Raw genomic sequence first — 19,159 nt, 5'->3', positions numbered from 1 at the left:
AACGACGCAGCTACCTCCAGCGCAGACAGACGCAGACACAGTCTGCGGAGAGAGCGAACTGTTTTTCATCGATTTTAGTATCGCAGTTTAGAAGGGCAAGAAGGAGAGAAGCGGCTATCACGAGCGAGACAGCTGCCCTACGTGCAGCGGAAATGAAACTCTCTTGGGGTTAACAACCCGGTTTCTCAGCAAGAGGAGACTGAAGAAGATTTTTCCAGCGCGTGAGCGCGCTCGCTGAGTCAAACTCGCGAAACACCAAGCTTTCGTAGCTCGACTCTGAGACACGCACCCAAATGTGTGTCGCGGCGCATGGGTGTATGAACCGCGACTCTCGCGTCGTTGTCTTTCTACGTGTTCACTTTGTAGTCGGTAGCCTCGTTCTCTTCTGTTCTCCTGTCGCTTGCACACCGCGCTGCCTTGTCACTCGCTTCCACTTCGTTGAGTCTGTTTCGCGAAGTTCTCGTTTTCCCTGTCATTCGCGAGCTCGACGAAGCGAAGCGCGAGCTCAGATGAGAGAGCTCCTTAGCTCGGCTCGTTGCGAGGCGTTCAACAGACACTGAGAAACGCGAAAATCAGACACGAAACGCAAATCGAAAAAAGGAGCAAGCGCGGCGAAATGCAGACTAGCTACAGAATCGGAGACTCAAGAACAGGAACAGGAGAGAGAAAGAGATGCACTGCGCGATAACGAGAAAGAGGAAGCGACGCGAACACTCAGGAAATGACGAGAGGCGCAAATGCCAACAGATGCACGCATGCGCACGTGGATCTTCACATCTGCATGTTTGAGAATCCACACACAGGCTTCTGTGTAGAGATTTCAAGTGAGACAGGAGAGACAGGACGAAGTGGCAAAACGCCCTTTCGCGAGGCAGCGTGTCCCCTGCTGCGGCGTGGCTGCCAGATTCACATCATTCAAGTTTGGAACTCGTGTTTGGCGCATTTAGTGGCTCCTTAGAGTATTTGGAACGCATGCGGCAGGAAGCGAACCAGGCGTCAGAGCTAAAAATCGAGCAACTTGATCAAACTTCCTTTACCTCCTCGAACTTCTTGGCGGCGTCCATCTCCTCGTCCGAGAGCGGATGATTTCTGCAAACACCCAGGCGCGAGACAACGTTGAAAACGTTCTGTCGCCAGGCGCAGACACCGGGCCGCCCTCATTCTCATGTACAGACACGCGAATGAGATACGCGTGACGCGAATACATGTATGCATACATATATACATGACTGTTTGTTTGTCGAGAAATGACTATAAATACATATATATATATGTATGTATATGTACACATATACATATATATATATATATATATATGCTGCTGTCCTCGTGCGTTGCGGCACATGCAGGGGGGCGAACGGCCCAGGCCGAGCCACGAGCGAGCGACGCGCGCGCACTGCATCGGCGTCCACGAATCGTTCTGTAGATCGCTTCCCACACGCGACCGCTCTCTGAAGTGTCGCAGACTCGATTAGAAAGCGCCCTGGCTCCACGGCGCCGCCTGACAGCGCCGCGCGCGCGAGCGTGTCCCCCCCTTGTACCCCTGTAGGTCGGTTTTCGTGCGCAGAGAAAACGCAACTGCCTCTTCGGGGGTCGCGAGTTCTTTCGGGGTCGACGCGTGCGCCTTTTTGAAATTTCAAGCTCACCGAGGCGGAAGGAAGCGCTTGAAGTGCCGCTGCATGGCTCGGAGAGCCGCGAGAGTCGCGAGGCCCTCCCCGCGTGTGGCTCGCGACCGCGTCCCCCAGCCTGACAGAAATCCACAGAAAACCGGAAAACAAACCACCCTCGACACTTCCAAACGCTGCCTTCAGCTCCTTTCTCCTCTGCGCCGCCGCCGTGGGACTTTACAGTTCTCTGCGCTGTCGCGCCGCACAGCAGAGAGTGTCCTCGGCCTGCTTGGCAGGCCGTCCCCCCCTCAGCCTCGCCTGATATGGACGCTTTCTGCAAAAGATCCCGCGTCAAAAATAAATGCAGGTTTTTTGCCATCGTGCGCGGATCCCGCTGCGTCACGATCTGCACGTTTCTCTGCCGTCGCTTCCATCCGTTGTGTCAACTTTCGAGAAAAGATTTTTTCTCATACGTGACGGCTCTTCTGACCGCGGCGACGCTCCGCGAAGCCGCCCGCATCCTTCCTCTTCGCTTCGCGTCGGAGAAAGAGAGCGTGCGCGTGGCGGTCGCGGTCGCTGTGCGTCAGGGTCGCCCTCGCCTCTTCTCCTCTCTGCCTGAGTCTCTTTGTCGGCTCGCACGGGGCCTTCTGGCTCTCGGCGTCTGCACCCGCCGCGCTCGCGGCTTCCGCCCACCCTCGCGCTCGCCTCGCTGCGCGGCGGAGTGTCTCCACCTGCTTGAGATCTGGCGGCGGTGCGTGGATGGCGCGACGGCCAGGGAGACAGACTCGGAGGCGGACGCGGACACAGCCGCGAGGCGCCGCGCGCAGAGTGAGGCGACTCAGGGAGAGAGCCGAGAGACGGCGCGACTCCGCTGCCGAGGGTCCTTCCCTGCGCCTCGAAACCCCGGGCTGCCGAGAGAGCCAAGAGGAGAGACGACGCAGCGGGCGACGAGGGCTCAGGCTGCGCGCGCTGCGCCAGAACGAGGAGGAGGTCCCGCGCCTGCTCAAGGCGGAGCTTCCAGCGCGCCTGACCGTGCCCGAGGTCTGTCCAGAAGCGAGAAGAGTCCTAGCCGCCACGCAGAGACCAGCAGCGAACAAACCGGCAGTCCTCGGGCGCGCAACGAGGGTTGAGGCACAGAGATCCGCCCCGCGGGAAAGGCCTCGCCGGTATCCGGAAAAAAAAACGTGCCGTCGCGGCTTGCGGCGGAAACGAGATGCCTCACGCAGATCCAGTCACGCCTTCGCAGAGGAAGTCCGCCCTCTCACATAACAGAAACGCGAGACAAACAGCAGCAGATAGAGAGATACATACTAAGTTTGGATACATATATATATATATATATATATGCCTGCAGTAACAGATACATGTACACTTATACTTATGTATAAATAGATATATATATATACACTAGTGCATAGGATTGGAGGCCATTGACCCTCGATGGAGGTCCTCCGCATTTGTGCGCTTGTGTGTGCGCTGTAGCAGTCCCGCATGCGCTTCTTCCATTTTCTCCGCATGCACAGCCATTTCGAGCTTCGCGTGTATCCGATCCGTACGTTGGAGAGCTTTCCAAGTGCGGCGCCGTCATCGCGCCAGGTCTTCACCAGCCGATCGGATCCAACGGTGAGTAGCCAGGCTGTCTCGTCGAAGTCGCCCTCCGCTGAGGATGCCCCCCTTCCGGCTGCGGCCGAGGGCGACTGCGGCTCCGGAACCGCGCCGCAACCCACAGCGGCAGGCGCCGCGGCTGGCGGCGGAGAGACGCGAGCGCCTCCACAGAACGTCGCACCGTCGCCGCGCGTCTCGCCTTCCTCCGCAGATCGCGCAGAGGCGAGCCACGGCCCCCCGCGCAGACTCGCAGAGGCGTACACGCTCATGGAGAGGATCGCGTCGGCGTGCGCCTGGCGCTCCCACAGCAAGCCGACCTCTGTTGAGGAAAAGAGAATCGACAAATGACAAAACCGCCGCTTCTGAGCGCGCACCGGAGCTTCAGGGTCGACGCAGGCGAGTGCGACGAGCTCGTGATCGCCCAGGGCCGCACACGTCTGCCTTCAGGCGTAGACACGCGCATATGGCTTCTACGTTGACATTCTAAGTTAAAAGGAGAAGGGGCCTTTGATGGAAAGGGAATAAAAAACACACAGACTCCGGCACATAGCGGGTGGCTGCCCACGCCTGCGAGAGGCGCGAGGCCACGCAGACGTTTTTCGAGGCATCAAGCGACGAGTAGCGAAACAATCCAAGAGTAGAGAGCGATTAACGCGCTCCGAGGGCTGCCGCAGACGCGCGGCTGGAGCAAAGGGTTGCACCTGTCGCTCACCTGAAGATGCGGCCTTCTGCTTCCCGTCGTCCCCTGTTCCGCGCCACAGCCATGCACATCACTTCCATGCAAAAAAACAAAGATAAATATATATATGTATAGGCATTAGCGCATATATATATTTGCATGGTCTATGCACTCGACATGCAGCGCATACGAGGCCTCAGGTACATGAGCGTGTATTTTCGCCACGCAGGCTGCATCACGCGCACTGGACGTTGCGAAGCCTCGGCGTGGGCTGCGAGAGGTAGATCTTCATGTAGCAGAGTTTTGATACCAGACAAAAGTGAACAGAAAGCAAAGCTTCCGCACCCGCAGAGGGAGGCACCTTTGGCGCGCCAGCGGAAGCGATCGAGCGGAGCGAAAGTGAGCAGGGAGAGAGTCTCAGTGGTGGCAGGGGAAACCTCGCTTCCGGTGCCGCCCAAGGGCAAGAAGCACCTTCACAGCGAGCAGGAAACGAGCAGATCTGAGGGCCCGCAGGCGCAGCCGAAAACAAAATAATTTGTGCGGAGAGGGGGGGAGGGGGCGCGCCCGTCTGTCTCACTTGAGGGAAGTGCGCGAGGCTTTCTCCTGCCAGCGTGTCGGGCGTTTTCGCCGCATTCCTCCTTTCGGGAGCCGTCCTTCGCGGTGGCCGCGTCGCCGCCTTCTCGTTCAGAGCGGAGCAGCTTCCCTGCATGGGCGAGCTGCGTGATAAATGTTGGGTTCGTCTTTTCCCTCGCCACCGAGGCCTCGCGCGCGTCCTCACACGCCTTTGCTCTGCCTGCAGCGCTTTGGCCTCTCGGCGTCTTCGCCTCTTCGGCCGGCGACGCCTCGCGCGCGCCGTCGTTTCGCCGGCTGCAGCATTCGTCTTCCTCTTGCCGTGCCTCTCTCCCAGGGGGCTCGGCGTCATCTCCGTCTTCTGCGCCTCTCTCTCGCGGTCGCAGCACCTCGCTGTCGATCGTGCGCGCCGAGGAGGCCGCGCTGGAGGCAGGCGCACTCGAGACGGGAGTCGCGGCTTCGCGCAGCAGCAGCGCGTGTTTCCAGTTTTGAATCTGCAGGCCGACGACATCCGCCGCCTGCTTAAGCCCGCGCTGCCTCAGCCGTGCGCGGAAGGCGCCGCGCCGCGCGGCTTCGTCTGGCAGCGAGGGAGCGGAACGACGACTGAGCGCAGATGCCAGAAGTGGCGGCGACCAGCTGCGGGAGAACACCGCCGAGGCGCAGGGGAGTGCAAGCCGCGAGGTGCCGAGGAGAGGCAGCAGCGACCAGCAGCGCAAACAGCCCTGCGAAGGAAACCGAAAGGCGGCCCTGGCGTCGCAACTGGCGAAAACAGGTTAACCGCTATTTAAACACAACAGTTACCGTAGCTGTAGATGAATGCTAAATCTAGAGTATCTCTCCTAAGACACTGCATAACATATGAATGCTCCTTCCGCCATTCGTTGACTGTGTTTACCACGGGGAATTAGAACAGACCGAACGGAATCGTGAAGCAGCGAAATCCAAAAATCCGACTCGAAATACGCGGCATGCAAGCTGGGAAAAGGAACGAAGGCAAGCGACGCGAAGAACGCATTGACAACCAATGCGCGAACCCAGTCTGCGACAGTGCGTGCGAATTAGAGAGAAAGATAGCCAGAAATCAAAGATTTTAACGACAGGCGTAGTTGACACGTTCGTCGCGTTGCCTGAGCAGCGAGGCCAGAACTAATCGAAGAGCCAGACATGTCGTCACGCGGCTCCTTCGGCAACCGCATAGAGCCCAGCGTACCTTCTCGTCAGCTGTGAAGACCTGCAACTTGTGCGGCTCGACTGCGTTGAATTTTAGACAGTTCACTGCCGTCGGCGAGATGATGGCATCGGATTCATCCAACCTCAGCTTGCGTCTATACGTGAACGTCAGACTCTCAAGTCTGCCGTTGCTCTGGCGGGCGGCGCGCTGAGGCGCTTCGACGCAGGCACCTGCCGCGAGAGCCGCGCCCGTGACGTGTTGAGCTGCTCCCCCTCGCACGCTGTCACGGTATGCCGCGTCCTGCGCCGCTCGCGACCGACTCCGCATCTCCGCAGCGGAGGGAGATGCAATGGCCTCGCGTGCGTCGCACGGCCTCACTGAAGAGTTAAGAGAGCTCTGGGAGAGCGAGGAACTGCTCCTTGTCTGCAGGCGCGTCGCTGCGGATGCCCAGGCGCCGACGCTGCCGCTCAACCCCCGCCCCGCGGCCGCGTCAAAGGCCTGTTTCGTGTTCGCTGCCTCCGCAACCGACGCGTGGCGATCTTCGTCTCGCGCCGCGCAGCTCTCAGATTCGTGCCGCAGCCTATGGGCGCTCCAGGCGGCGCGCCAGTCTGCGGCGGAGAGTCCTGGCGCCAAGGCAATTTCTGCGAACTCCTTGCCAAGGGTGTCGAGCGCGCCAGGCGGCGAATGTGCATGACTCCGCCCGCGGGGCGGCTGGGCGGTCGGCGTGGAGGACGCGGACGGAGGAAGCAGCAGGCGATCGAACTGCGGCAGATTTTCCCAGCAGTAGACGCAGGACCAGTCCAGATACGGAGCCTGCCGCGTCCGGGGCTGCCACAGAGAAATCGCCCCCGCTGAAATCGAACAAAATCAAAAACAATCAACAAGAGCCCTCAAACGTTCGCCGCATATATATACGATATATGTGGATATTCACAGACGCACATATATATCCACATATATCAACATATATCGTATGGATATATATACGTACATACACATATGTACATATATTCATATATGGATACATGCATGGATGTATATATATATATATATATATATATATATATATATATATATATATATATATATGAACATACGTGGCAATCTGTGGATGGTTGTGGAGATATATGGATGTATAGATGGAGTCGTCAAGGAATGCTACTGGCATGAGACTCTCTCAATTTCAAACTATAAGATGCGCGTTGTCTTCTTTATCTCCGTAGGTATCGCGGAGAGATGATTCCGTAGCTGTTTGCAGAAATACAGAGACACATGCGCCAGCTCATGTACTCGCTGAGCCATAGTTCGCTGCGTGTGAGGATCTAGGCGAGACGCAAGGCATGCCTGAGGCATTGTTTCCGTTGCTTAGGAGAAGAGACTAAGCAGGAACCCTCACACTCGTCGCCCGCTGCGAGGAGGTTGAGCGGCTCGAAGAAGTCCAGCGCCCGCGCTGCTCCGCTGACAAGCACACAGAGACGACGCAACAGGTGGAACCAGGAAAAAAAAGACACAGTGGCTGCCGAGGCGCAATCAAACAAGCCTCGGTTTGTCGCATTGGGACTGCAAACGAACCACAGGATCACTATGTATATCTACAAATACATATCCACCCACCGATATATGTGTATATAAATAGGTGGATAGAGAGCTAGATATTTATTTATGTGGAGATATATGGATGTATTATTGAATATGTATACATACCCCTAATATGCATATATATATATATATATATATATAAGGCCACGACTACGAGTAGCAGCGGGGTCGGTCAAAGCGCCATGGAGAAGTATGCGCGCCACAAACTGCATCAAAAGGATGCGCGTTTGAGGCCCTGTTCTCTCTTGTTTCTAACACCGAGCCCCATCCAACACTCTGCATTTAGCAGGGTGTTTTTTTGAGCGAAATCCGCGAGGCACGCGCCTGCGCGGGGGCTGGCGGGCAGCTGCCGCGTGCGTCTTACGCCAGGCCCTTGAGCGACGTTTCTTTTCTCAAGGTTTTTAGGCAGAGAATTTGAATCTTCCAGCCCGCCGCGCAGGCGACGACCTCGAGGGCGCCCGCCACGGCGATCGCATGGACACCTTCAGAGCCCAAGTGCGCCCGATAGCGCACAAGAGAACTCCCGGCTGAGGACAGCGAAGACTCAGAGGCGCGCGGGTCGGCGACAGCAGAGCCGAGCGCGTCTGGCGAGGTCGCGTTCGCCCGCCTGCGGAGCCAGAAACGAAAAAACGCATGGAGCACGTTACTGGAAACCGGAAAAGAGGAGAAACCAGAAAGTGCGTGCTGCAGTGCCCAAGAGATGAGAAAAAAAGAGAGAACCGCGTTCCTGAATTCGCACAAGCCATGGCTCTCTGCCCGCTGTCCCTGCCTGCATGAGTAGAAATAGACTGCGAGCTGTCTGGCGCCTCGCGTTCAGCGTGTGTTTCGTGATGACGCTCCCTGTCTGTAGCCTGCAGCTCTCTGCGGATCTTTTGAGTTCATTGTGATTCCGAAAGCCAAATTTGAAAGCCGCATGCCCACAAGGGAAATGCGTACGTGGAGGCGCGCAGGCAGCCACGCGAGGAACTCCCCAACCAGCTCTCCAGCGAAAGGAAAACGTGTTTGAGAGCGCGGCGTGCCGTCTCCTCGCGCAGCTGCATCCACGCGTTAAGCGGCTGCGTTTGCCTGAGCGGTGAACAGCGCTTCAGAGCCGCGTTTCGCAGCTGATGCGCTTCGCACGTCTCCGTCTCCGCGTTGCCTCCGTGTGACTCCCATGTCCTGCGTTCTCTGCGCGTTTCGTCTCTTTTTCTGCTTACTCGCCGGCGCCGACTTGCTCCTGGAGCAGCACCAGGCCGTCTGAGGAGACTGAGAGGAAGTTTGTGGAGGTTCTCCAGACGCAGACGTGGCAGACGTCGCACGGGTGCTTCGCGAACGCCCGCAGGAAGGCGCCTGTCAGTGCGTTGAAGCTGCGCACGCAGCCTGACGAGTCGCCCACGTACAGACGCCGAGCGCCGACGTCTAGACTCACAGCTGTGATCTCGCGCTCAGAGGCGCACAGCACCTGAGAAACCGGCAATTAGACAAAATTGAAAAACACCTGAACCATTTCAAGCGCGCATGCACGCTACAGAGCCAACCGGCAGAGACGCGTGGTCCGGTATCCGCGCACAGACACGTGTGTAGGATTAACACAAGGCAGAAAACGATCAAGTCGATGGAGAGACAGAGAGGTAAAAAAGCGATGCGTGAGACAGATAGAGGACCAGGTAGATGCATTATTAAGCGGTAGAGAGACGTAGAGGTAGACGTGTAGATAGGGCGGAAAGAAGTATTCGGCGAGATCGATTGGCGAAGCGTAACAGTTCAACATATACATACATATTTCAATGTGCATACATATGGGTATATACACACATACACATAAGTAAATATATAAATATACATTTATCGGTTATGCAAGATATGGACTTGCGAGCGCTAGTGTATACATATATCGGTTATGCAAGATATGGACTTGCGGGCGCTAGTGAGCAGCCACGCAGGTGCGGCAAGGCGTCGTGCCGCTGTGGGGGGAGGCTACCGTTCCAGAGTCTCCAGTTTCGGCGCTCCACGCGTGAATTTTATCTTTCCCCGTGGTCAGAATGGAGTCGGTCTCTGCGCTGAAGAGCGCGTCCGCGCAGCCGCCGGTCTTCGCAGCCAGGCTTGTGCGGCGCTGCACTGGCTTCATCTCGTAGAAGTCAAGGTACGTGCTCCCCGTCGCGAGCCTAGGCACGCAAACGGCCAATAGAAAGAGACAAAGGGGCGACAATAACGGCAGAGAGGAAGGGAGAAAATGGAAGCGAGGAGGCGACAAGAATCGAACATAGAAAGCGAAAATAGGGAAGAGAAGAACGGGACGGGGGAACCACGACAACGAACGAAGGCGACAGAAAACTCGAGAGAAGAAGGCGAAACAGCTCCTAGACAGGTCTTGAAAGGTGCGCGCAGGCCGCCGACACGAGGCATGTTTTCAGACAAACTGCGAACCCGACAGATGAGCGCCAGAAAGAGTGCAATTAGTTAACGAAAGGCTAAGGCACATGAGACTGAGAAAAAGAAAGAAGGCGGGTGAGAGAGAAGAACAAAGGCGAGCGAGGACACACCTTCGATGACGAGGCATGACGCAAAACGAACTCATTTCTCCATAGCTGGACATGCCTGCGGTACAGCAGAAAGCGAAAGAAGCTAACTGAGAAAGAAAGATGGATGCTCCACTCAACTGTGAGTGCGGAGCGACAAGTGAGGGAAGCAGATATTCGACTGCGCAGGCATCTTGTAACATCTGCACGGACGAAATCCTACGATTGAATGCAAACGCATGCACATTCACATATATATATAGATATATAGATATATAGATGTATACGTGTGCGTGGCGAGACCATGTTACATGCCTGAGCGCATACTGGATGCTTGCTCTTCGGCCTTCCGCTGCTTGCCCAGCTCTCTGGGCGTGCGTCTGTTCTTAAATGAACCTCCACGTGCGTATAATTAAATATCCATATGCATAAATATATATACGACGTTCATGCGAGCCTGTTGCATGGGTACGCCTCGTCTCTCTCGAGTCTTTTGGCGGCAGCGTCCACGCTTTAGCCTCCATGCCGCGACTCAGTTCCGACGAGAGGAAGACCTTTGTCTCGTCTCGCGTCTCCGCATGTTGCGGTGTCTGGGGCTTCGCGTGTCTCTTTGAGGCCTTTTCGGCTTTGCACGCGGCTCACGACTTCCAAAGGTTTGCAGACAGCGAAAGTTCCGCACGTCCCACAGCCGCAGGGCGCCAGACGCGTCGGCGGTCAAGACCTGCGGCGAGTTGGGGATGACGGCTATTCCGCAGAGTGCGTAGGGGTGACCTTGGAGGCGCGAGATCGGCTTCGAAAAGTTGCATGGACTCCAGACAAATGCATCCTGCAGACAGAATGACGCTCAAAGAAACGTGCAGCGCCCGCGTGTGCAGGAGTCCAGGAACCTCCGCGTGGAGGCCTCTACATGCATGTACGGTAGCCACATGCGCATGGATTCGCGTGTCAAGGCGTTAACGCGTGAAGAGACTAGGCGCGGCGTCTAGGGCGCGGGGGGGGAGGGGGAGCCACTGGAAGGCGCGCCGTCAGGGATGGGATAGAGAGGACGCTAACGCCTTGGTTCAACGCGTGGAACAGGGGATAGCCCGATAACACGAGAAGCAAGGTGAAAAGATAGGAACTTTTGTGTGAACTCTGTCAACGAAAAAAAAGCAAGGAGGCCAGAGGAGAGATGCGAGGCTGCGTGTTCACACCTTGTCGAGTCCTGCGCTTAGCAGACAGGAGTAATCTGCGGAGAAGGCCAGCGACAAAACGCCTTTGTGGTGACCCTCCAGCGCCCGCACCGGGCGCAGCCGCTCGGCGTTCCACAGCAGAATCGACGCGTCAGACGACGCGGACGCGAAGAGCGAGTCTGCTTCTGAGGCACACAAAATGAAGCAGAATTTCGAACCCCGCAGCTTGAGAGCGGGCACGAAGCTGCCTCTGCAGACAGCTAGCTGTCCGCCTGCGTATAAGCTTGTTCTACACACGCAAAAAAAAAGTGTATGTGTAAAACGGGAAGGTCTCCTCCACGGGTGCGGGCCCTCTCCAGCCGGCAAGAGAGGAAGTCGTGAAGACGAGATTTTGAACAACAAGATGGATGCGCGCGTTGCAGAGCGATGACTCGCATCGATGTGCGCCCGTGTAGACGAAGAGATAGGCGCACGCAAGTGGAGAGATGCTCAGTGCACATTTTTCCACCCAGATTTTCCCCTGCCTCGGAAGCGCCTCAGCTTTCGGGAGGTAGCCCAGGCATGTGGGCAGCGCCTCGCAGACGATGCACTCCCTGCAGGGTGCCGCAGCTGTGGTCCAGAGGCGAATCGACCTATATTTGTATCTATATACATATATATTTGCCGTGTGCAAACATATATGTATATAGATAGATACAGATATACACATACATATATATATATGTATACATGTACGGACACATGTGGGGGGTCCTACGGGGCAGGGCGAGGACGGCGTTGACGAATCCGCTGTGCCTTTTCCTGCTTCCCTTCAGACTCATCGTCTGCAGGTCCCAGATGCTGACACCTCCGTCGCCGCTTCCGCTGCACGCAGAGAGGCAGCGATTGACTTTTTTCTGGCGCTTGCCCTGCGCTGGCCGCACGCAGCCCAGCGCAGAATCCATTTCGCAGCTAAACAGAGGCGGCCTGGGTTTTGTGTATATTTTCGTTCATTTTCTTTCGATTTTTCCTTGCCTCAGAAGTGCCTCAGCTTTCGGGAGGTAGCCCAGGCACGTGGGCTGCGCCTCGCAGACGACACGCTCCCTGCAGGGCGCCGCGGCTGTGGTCCAGAGGCGAATCGACCGATCGGCGCCTGGAAGAAAAAAATTCAAAAATCGAAAAAATAAAAGAAAAATGGCTCACACGCGGACAACGGCCCGCGAGGCGTGGGCGGCATAGAGGAGCACCCAACGAGCAACACGCAGACGCACGCTTGCTTGAGTCCTCGACGGAGAGATGCGATCTCTGCGGGAGGGCGGCGGCGCGGCAAGGACGCAGGTTTGGATGCCCCAGCGTACCTGCCGAGGCGAGATGTCCGAAGGACGGGATATAGCACAGGTCAGTGAGCGGACCTGGAGCGAAGAAACCTCAGACGCATGGCTCGGCACAGACGCGAAAGTCACAGAAGCAGCCTGTCGACAGTGCAGCTGAGCTGCGCGATGGAGCGCGGGCAGGGCGAGCCTCCTGTTTGGCTGCTAGGTACGAAGACGGCGATGGAAAAAGCGAGTGAAGCAGCGCGCACAGACGCAGGAGAGGACGCGGCAAGTCGAGCTCGCAGACTGAAAGAACTCGATCGTTCATCTCCCATCTCGACTGCAGTTCGCGCCTCACCTGAAGGGACTGCGACAGTTACGTCCAGCGAGCCCTGCGGGAGAGAAAGAAAAGATGAAGAAGAAGGAGAAGCAGAGAAAAACGCATGCGTTTCAAAATGCGCGCGACAACGTGCAGGCAGAAGCAGAGAGGAGACTGACCGCGAGAGAAGCAACGAAAGAAAGGAAAAACGCAAACACAGTAGAGGACGAAAGCCGCAACGCAGAAGAGGAAGAATGACGCGCGGCTTCATCTGAGACAACAAAGGTGCGTCGCCCAGTCAGGGGCCTCCGAGGATATGGAGGACAACGTGCAGAAGGACGCGCAGGCGTAGACGCAGGCGCGGACTCGAGGAGCAATTGAAGAATTAGATCTAAACTGTATGACCTATAGTCTCGCCTTAGACGCACAGATGGACGCAATTGATCCTTGGGAGGCTTATTATGCCTCCTTGAGTCCTCAGGCTCAGTCAAGGGTCCTTTGTTTGCCGCTCATACCGCTACTTTCAGGATGATTTCGTTAAATTCGATTATCATTTGTGTTCACTCAAATCGAAATCTACTCGGGTGAAGGGGCTTGACAGTAGTGCCGTAGGTTCACGGCGCGTGATACCTGCAGGGGCTCGACGACGGAGAATGTCTTCGCTTTGCAGTAGAGACAGAACAGCCGGTCAACTTCGTCGATGTAAACGAGTCTGCGGAGTCCGCGAGCAGACGCAGAGATCGAAGACGGCGAGTTTTTTCTGCGCGCGCTCACGTTTCGCAGCGCGATTCGGGGATATGCGAGGCAGACTCACTTTTCGATGCGATCGCGGCTGTCTGTGAGCGTCGTTGAGCCGACGAACTGATACTTCAGGCACAGCACGCGAGAATCGTCGCAACGCGGGATGTCGGAATCAATCCAACGCCGTGGACAACTGGAATAGACTGCACATGCAAGCGTGCGTAGAGCTCTCATGCCCCAGGCAGCGTAAGATCAGTTCAGATGGTCTGGTGCAACAATATTCTGAATGAATCCTATTATCCTGGCATGCAAACGCGTCGCTCAGGCGCGTCGTTCTCAGTGTGGCGTATCGGAAAAGGCAGTGCATCAAGCCTCGACAGAGACGTCGCCCGGCGAGACAGGAGAGAGACAACGCGCGAGCCCGCGAATGTAAAACGAAAATCCGGTTGAGAAGAGCGAAACCCCAGCGAGCCTCGGAGACATGCAGTCTCAAACATGAGCATCTACTACGCGGCGCGATCCCGAAAGATTCGTTCGCGAGTCATTCAGAACGTGTGTGAAAGAGGCAAGAGGCGGATGCCTTCTCCACGGGTCACCAGGCGAGCCCGCCAGGCCGGTCGCTCACGTCTCACCTGGTCAGCGTCCTCAGCCTTCTCGGCGCTGAGTCAGGTCAGGAGGGAGGACAGAAACAAGAGCGAGCCCAAGGAACAGAAGACGAAGGGAAGAGAAGAAGCAGATTCAGCTCACGGGCAGCAATCGCGACTGCATGTTTCCAGGGGCGCGCAGGCCAAATGAAAGAAAGAAACGACGGTCACGAAAGAAGCGGACGAAAGCCTTCCTTCCCCCCCCCCCCCCCCCCCCCCCCCCCCGCCTGCGATGCAAACGCAGACTGAGAGGCTCCCTGCGGCAGAACATGAGGCCGAAACGCGCCTCAGCAAAGTTTCAACAGGTGCCAAAGGCGGTCGAGCGAGATAACGCGGAGGGGCTCCTGCAGCCCCGCAGGAAGCGTCGAACGAAGACAGCCCGCAGCACAGAGCAGAGCGCTGAAAGCCGCGAGCACGCGCCCGCCACAGACCACCTCCTGCCAAGCCTCAGCATCCCAAATCAGGCTTCTCTCCGCTGGCTTTCATTTTTCGTTCCATTTTCTTTTCTGGCGTCGTTTTTATCATCCCCGAGGCTGCGGTTTTGGGGCGGGCAATGGAGCGACCCGCGAACGCCCCCGCACCTTGTTGGAACGCGAGAGAGCCTCTCGGAGACAAAAGGACGCACTCGCAACGGCCTTTGCAGGATGCTTGGTGCGACAGAAGGCTGCAAAAAGCAGCAAAACAGAACGCTCTGTGTCGAATTCTTACCTGCCGTCCTGCAGCGCCCCACGGTCCACCAGCGCGTTCGCGAACGCCTGACAAAAAGAGAAAAGGGGGAGGGATCAAGAAAGCCAAACGCATCAGACTCGCCCAGGGCACGCGGAGAAGAGAGGCCTTCACGATGCGGTTGCGTCTCTCGCCTCGACTGACCACGAGAGGAAATAGAAGGTTCGGGGTCTCTTTTTTCGCTTGGGAAGAAACTCGAGTGGAAGATTCTTCGAGAGAGATGTCCATCCAAAGACCGCCAGCCAGTCCAGGAGGGAGAGAGAGAGTTCAATGCGGGTGCGAAGGAGAAGGAAGCGCAATAACGTGCGGACATTCCGAAGAGAAGAGGTATCCGCCGGCGACGCTGCGACGTGTCGCAGAGGCGCGCAGCACATCGAAGAACCGCGAACGCAGGAACTAGTCCAACGTTCTCGCGCGCCCTCGCAGGTCTTCTCTCGGCTATATAGCCTTGCTAGATAGGATGTTTTTCTCTCTACGGTTGCCTCGGGTTGCTAGAGCGGGCTGCAACCGAATTCAGCAACGACGACGTGTCGAGGGCGTCCCGCTCCCGATTGTCTGTGTGGGGCGGCCGTGTAGGTTTTCCCGGTTTTTTTCGATTTTTTTCTGTTTCTCCGAGAGCCACGCACCTCCCACGTGAGCACGCCCGCGCCCTCCGTGTCGATCGCGGCGAACGCGTCGATGAGCAGCGCTGTCATTTCTTCATGTCCTTCACAAGAGAGACGCACGCAGGCCGTAGAGGGCAGTCGGTCTCTGCGCCCGTTCACTCGATCGCCCAGAAGTGCCTATCTTCACAAAGACTTCAGGCGAATCCGTCACCCGCCCTCCCCCTTCCCTCCCCCCTGGCTCGGCGTGAAGCCGGTCGTCGAGTGAGAACAAAGAGAGAGGCCTCTGGGCAGCTGAAGAGCTCGCTGGGAGCTGCGTTCGTTGACCGATACTCAACTGCGGAAACCTTTCTACGTGCACAGAAAAGAGCTGAACCGAAGTGGATGGGACGCCTTGTTTTCTTTTTTCGTGGGCGGGACCTCAGAGCCGCGAAGGCGAGATCCGTCGCTCACGCAAGTCAGGCTTGAGAAGCCAAGGAAGCTCGTCTTTGCTTCGGTCTCGCGCGCCTTCCGCGAAAGGTCTGTCCTCCAGCTCGTCGTCGCGCAAGGCGTCCTCTAGGTCACTGAGCAGTGACCTTTCTTGGCGCTTCGCTTCAGAGGAGAACTCTCGGCTCGGCCGTTTCACAGCCGCGTCCACCCGCGGCGATTCCTGCGCGACAAGGGTTACGGAGGTCGGCGGTTCAATCCCGGGTATGAGTAAACATTGAATGGAAATAAAACAAATAGAATGGTGCGTGTTGTGAGCACATGATTGTTCACTTTCGAAACCTTGTAACAAAAAACAGGTGTCAAATGTTTAACAGTTCCTTTTCTTAAGAAGTTATTTAACTCTGCAGCTCGACTAACGAACCCTCAAGATAGGAGGTCTACTGTGCGCGCGCGGATGCGCATTCACCGCAAGAAGCATATGTGCCGCGCACACACGCCTGCCACCACGTACCGATGGTCAAAACCATTAACATATGTGATATAAGTCAAAACGTCTGGCTCCCACGCACAAGCGTGTTTAAGCATCATTTGCATATGTTTCCAGCGACAGACAGACTCACACATCTGCAAATAGATCAGCAGACAGACTGGTATCTAGAGCCCGCCTCTGATGGCCGTAGAACAGACGGGCTTACGGCGTGCGGAGGCCTCTGCGGCGCTGCAGCCCCGGACACACAGAGAGAAAGTCGATTGCCGAAAAAAACTACGTGACGAAGGGAGGCGCGTGCGCGCAGGGACGCGCGAACCCCAGCGCCCAGGAGGTTGCAGCCCCCTGCAACTGTTTCAAAAACCACGCCCTTCTCGATTTCTGCGTTCGTCCTCATGACGCTGCCACCGCGGCCCATCGAGGGCTCCACCTGCGAGTCGTAGCCGAGGCAGAGTCGCACGGCCTCACGCGCGGAGCTCCTTTGCATCTTTCTCACCTTGCGTGCACTCGAGCCCAGCACGTCACTGTCCTCTGTGGTGCCTCCGCGCCGCGCAGATCGCGCAGCAGCAAAGGTCGTCGCCTCCGCCCTCGCTGGCAACTGCGGCCGCGAGGCTGCGAACTCGCTCGCCTCCGAGCTCCTCGCGCGCAGATCCGCAGCTTCGCGCGTCGAGAGCGACTTCATGCGGCGAAGCATCAGAAGAACGAACTGCAGAGAGAGGGAGCCAAAGCAGAAGAGCTGGAGGGGCGTGCGTCGCGCGGAAATCTCGGATGACGCGCACGCCGCCCCCCAGCGTTTCGCCGGCAAGTCTATGCTTCGCAAGCGCAAGACACAAGCGAAAGTCGCAACTCGACAACGCGCCCCTTGAGGCGGCTGTCTGACACGCGTGAGGCGTCCTGCTGCCGCGGCTGAGTGCGTCGCCGCGCCTGCGAAGGCCCTTCCCCCCTTCAAGTCTGTCTCAAGTGCCCTGCGCACCGCAGCGATGATGTAAGATGCTGTCTGTAGCTCTCTAAAGGTGCTGGCTTTGAGGTCCCCTGGCTGAGTGATCTGCGCTTGGCGCTTGCAGTCTTCCCGACAGATGCTTTCGTGATATGTGCGCCTCTCTACGCGCCAGCGAAGTGCCCCCGACGCCTCCTCCCGTCCCCCCCCAAGCGCAGCGCGCGCCTAAACCCTAAACCCATGCGCCTCCGCCGGCAGCGAGAGAAGCGACCGACTGCCAGTTATCAGCGAGAGACACGAACCAATGGCAGACGCAGGGGAGAGGCGATGGGCACTTTTGCTGCAGTGCGCACTCACCTCGTCGATCGCGACTCGATTCTCTAGCACGTAGAAGTCGCGCCGGAGCTCGCTGAGCTGCGAGGCGTCAATCTGTCTCAGAATTCTCTCGGCGACCCTCCGCCGGTCCAAGCCGCCGAGGCGCTGCTTCACGGCCGCGTACGCCTCCATCTCCTCCGGCGACAGATTCTGCAGAAACACGCGAAGCCCAAGGCGCGCCGCATCCGACTGCGATGCTGCTGATCAATTTAGCGGCTCGGTTTGTTTAGTTTTCTCTTGCTGGCAAGGTGCGCGAGGACAGGAATCCTTGTGTGTGGAACAGAATTCGGGTGGACTAATCTTAACCAAAACCAAACACATAGAGCAGCACCTCGCGCTTCGCCCCTGCGGGCCCACAAGGCCTTCTCCGTGGCCGAGGACGACGGTGAGCTCACGGATGGAAGCGGCAAGAATGCGACGTGTTTGCCCGTAATTTCCTTCAGAAGACGAACGAAATGCAAGTTGACACAAGGTCTACACGTAGATGCCTGTCTCTGGGTGTCTCTGTATTTGAGTTTTCTGCGGTACGAATATTAACCTTGCTGCTGTGTCTTTTTGTGGCTGTAGGAAAAACGTTTTACCAAATTCCACTGTACTAGTAGAATTTAATCGCAAACAAGGCAAGCTGTAAAATTCGAAATGATTTCTCGTATTCACTAATTCATAAACAAGACGATTTTGTACAAAACTGTGTTTGGAGCGTTCCTGTCCTATCCACGTGCGCATATTGGGGTTGACAGCGACTATCCGCCTCAAGAGAGGGAAACGCGCGTGAGTGCGAGTTGGTGTTCGGGTCGGTTCTATCGGCTTTCGGATCGCCTCTCAAGGCCCTACCTCCCTCGGCCGCCTCAGGCTCGCGAGCACTTCGGCGGCGCTCTCCGAGGCGCGCGCGTCTTCCAGGGGCTGCATCGCCACCTCTCGCGGACACCGCGCATCAGCGAGGGACTCCATTTGAAAAACAAGGCCGCATAGCAAAAGAAAGGCTCAACTCTCTTCGTTGCGTGCGAATGGAGCTGTTGGCATGCCGTTTATTGCTTATATGGGTTTGCAGTCACACACACACATATAGTTCTGTCTCCGCTTGCGTCCTCAAACATGCAAGCGTAAAGCAGACGGAGCGTACCACCATCGAGGCGTCTAGAAGCCAGAGAAGAGGCACAAGAGAAGTAGTCGCGCGAGGAATGTGAAAGACGGACACTCGGCTGTGGCGGATACCGCAGGCTGAGGCGGAGCTGCCCATAGCATCATATGAAGCCTCCTCCAACACAGGTGCGTAGATGTATACATGTAGGAAGAGCGGCTGTTGTGAGTCCTGCAGGTGGCGTGCAAGGGTGAAGGGAGAAGTGACAGCACCCTACCGCATTCAGAGAGAGAAGTTTCAGGTGAGGCGAGAAACTGCGAGATGCAGAAGAGGGCGGCTCGCGCACCATCTTGATATCCGACCTGGGACGAACGCCTGCAGGCTTGTGTGTTTCGTTCCTCTTCTCACTCTGCCTCTCGCTGCTTTTCTTGGACCCTCTCTGCGCGTGTATCCTCCCTATCCTTGTTTCGCTGAAATCGGAGAGAAGGCGACGGAAAAGGAACCGGAAAACAACTGAAAACGGGGCTATGAAGCGAAGAGAGAAAAAAGAGGCGAAGAGCCGGTGCAGAAGGGAAACTAGGACGCGCGCGAGAACGCCGACTCGAGCGATGAAGAGGACGGCACA

The 19,159-nt window shown here is 56.9% G+C and overlaps 1 protein-coding gene across 1 annotated transcript; it reads right to left on the bottom strand.

Moving 5' to 3' along the window:
* Positions 1-505: 505 nt before the first annotated feature.
* On the bottom strand, positions 506-18,404 carry BESB_080150 (uncharacterized protein; the record flags this gene model as incomplete). The annotated part of the gene is made up of 29 exons (XM_029366377.1): positions 506-556; positions 1,038-1,089; positions 1,647-1,746; positions 2,081-2,672; positions 3,164-3,531; positions 3,925-3,957; positions 4,469-5,183; positions 5,672-6,483; positions 7,029-7,090; positions 7,596-7,838; positions 8,428-8,672; positions 9,192-9,375; positions 9,754-9,808; positions 10,372-10,555; positions 10,923-11,086; positions 11,659-11,765; positions 11,916-12,033; positions 12,239-12,292; positions 12,552-12,585; positions 13,143-13,224; positions 13,327-13,379; positions 13,886-13,913; positions 14,606-14,652; positions 15,250-15,311; positions 15,679-15,874; positions 16,350-16,571; positions 16,638-16,847; positions 17,436-17,603; positions 18,288-18,404. The coding sequence occupies 29 exons, from the start codon at positions 18,402-18,404 to the stop codon at positions 506-508; spliced, it is 5,358 nt and encodes a 1,785-aa protein (XP_029217808.1).
* Positions 18,405-19,159: the final 755 nt, after the last annotated feature.

The sequence above is a fragment of the Besnoitia besnoiti genome, chromosome VII, assembly GCF_002563875.1.
Source record: "Besnoitia besnoiti strain Bb-Ger1 chromosome VII, whole genome shotgun sequence".
Taxonomy (NCBI): Eukaryota; Apicomplexa; class Conoidasida; order Eucoccidiorida; family Sarcocystidae; genus Besnoitia; species Besnoitia besnoiti.
Note: the sequence above shows the minus strand (reverse complement) of the source record. Positions and strands in the feature narration are given on the sequence as shown.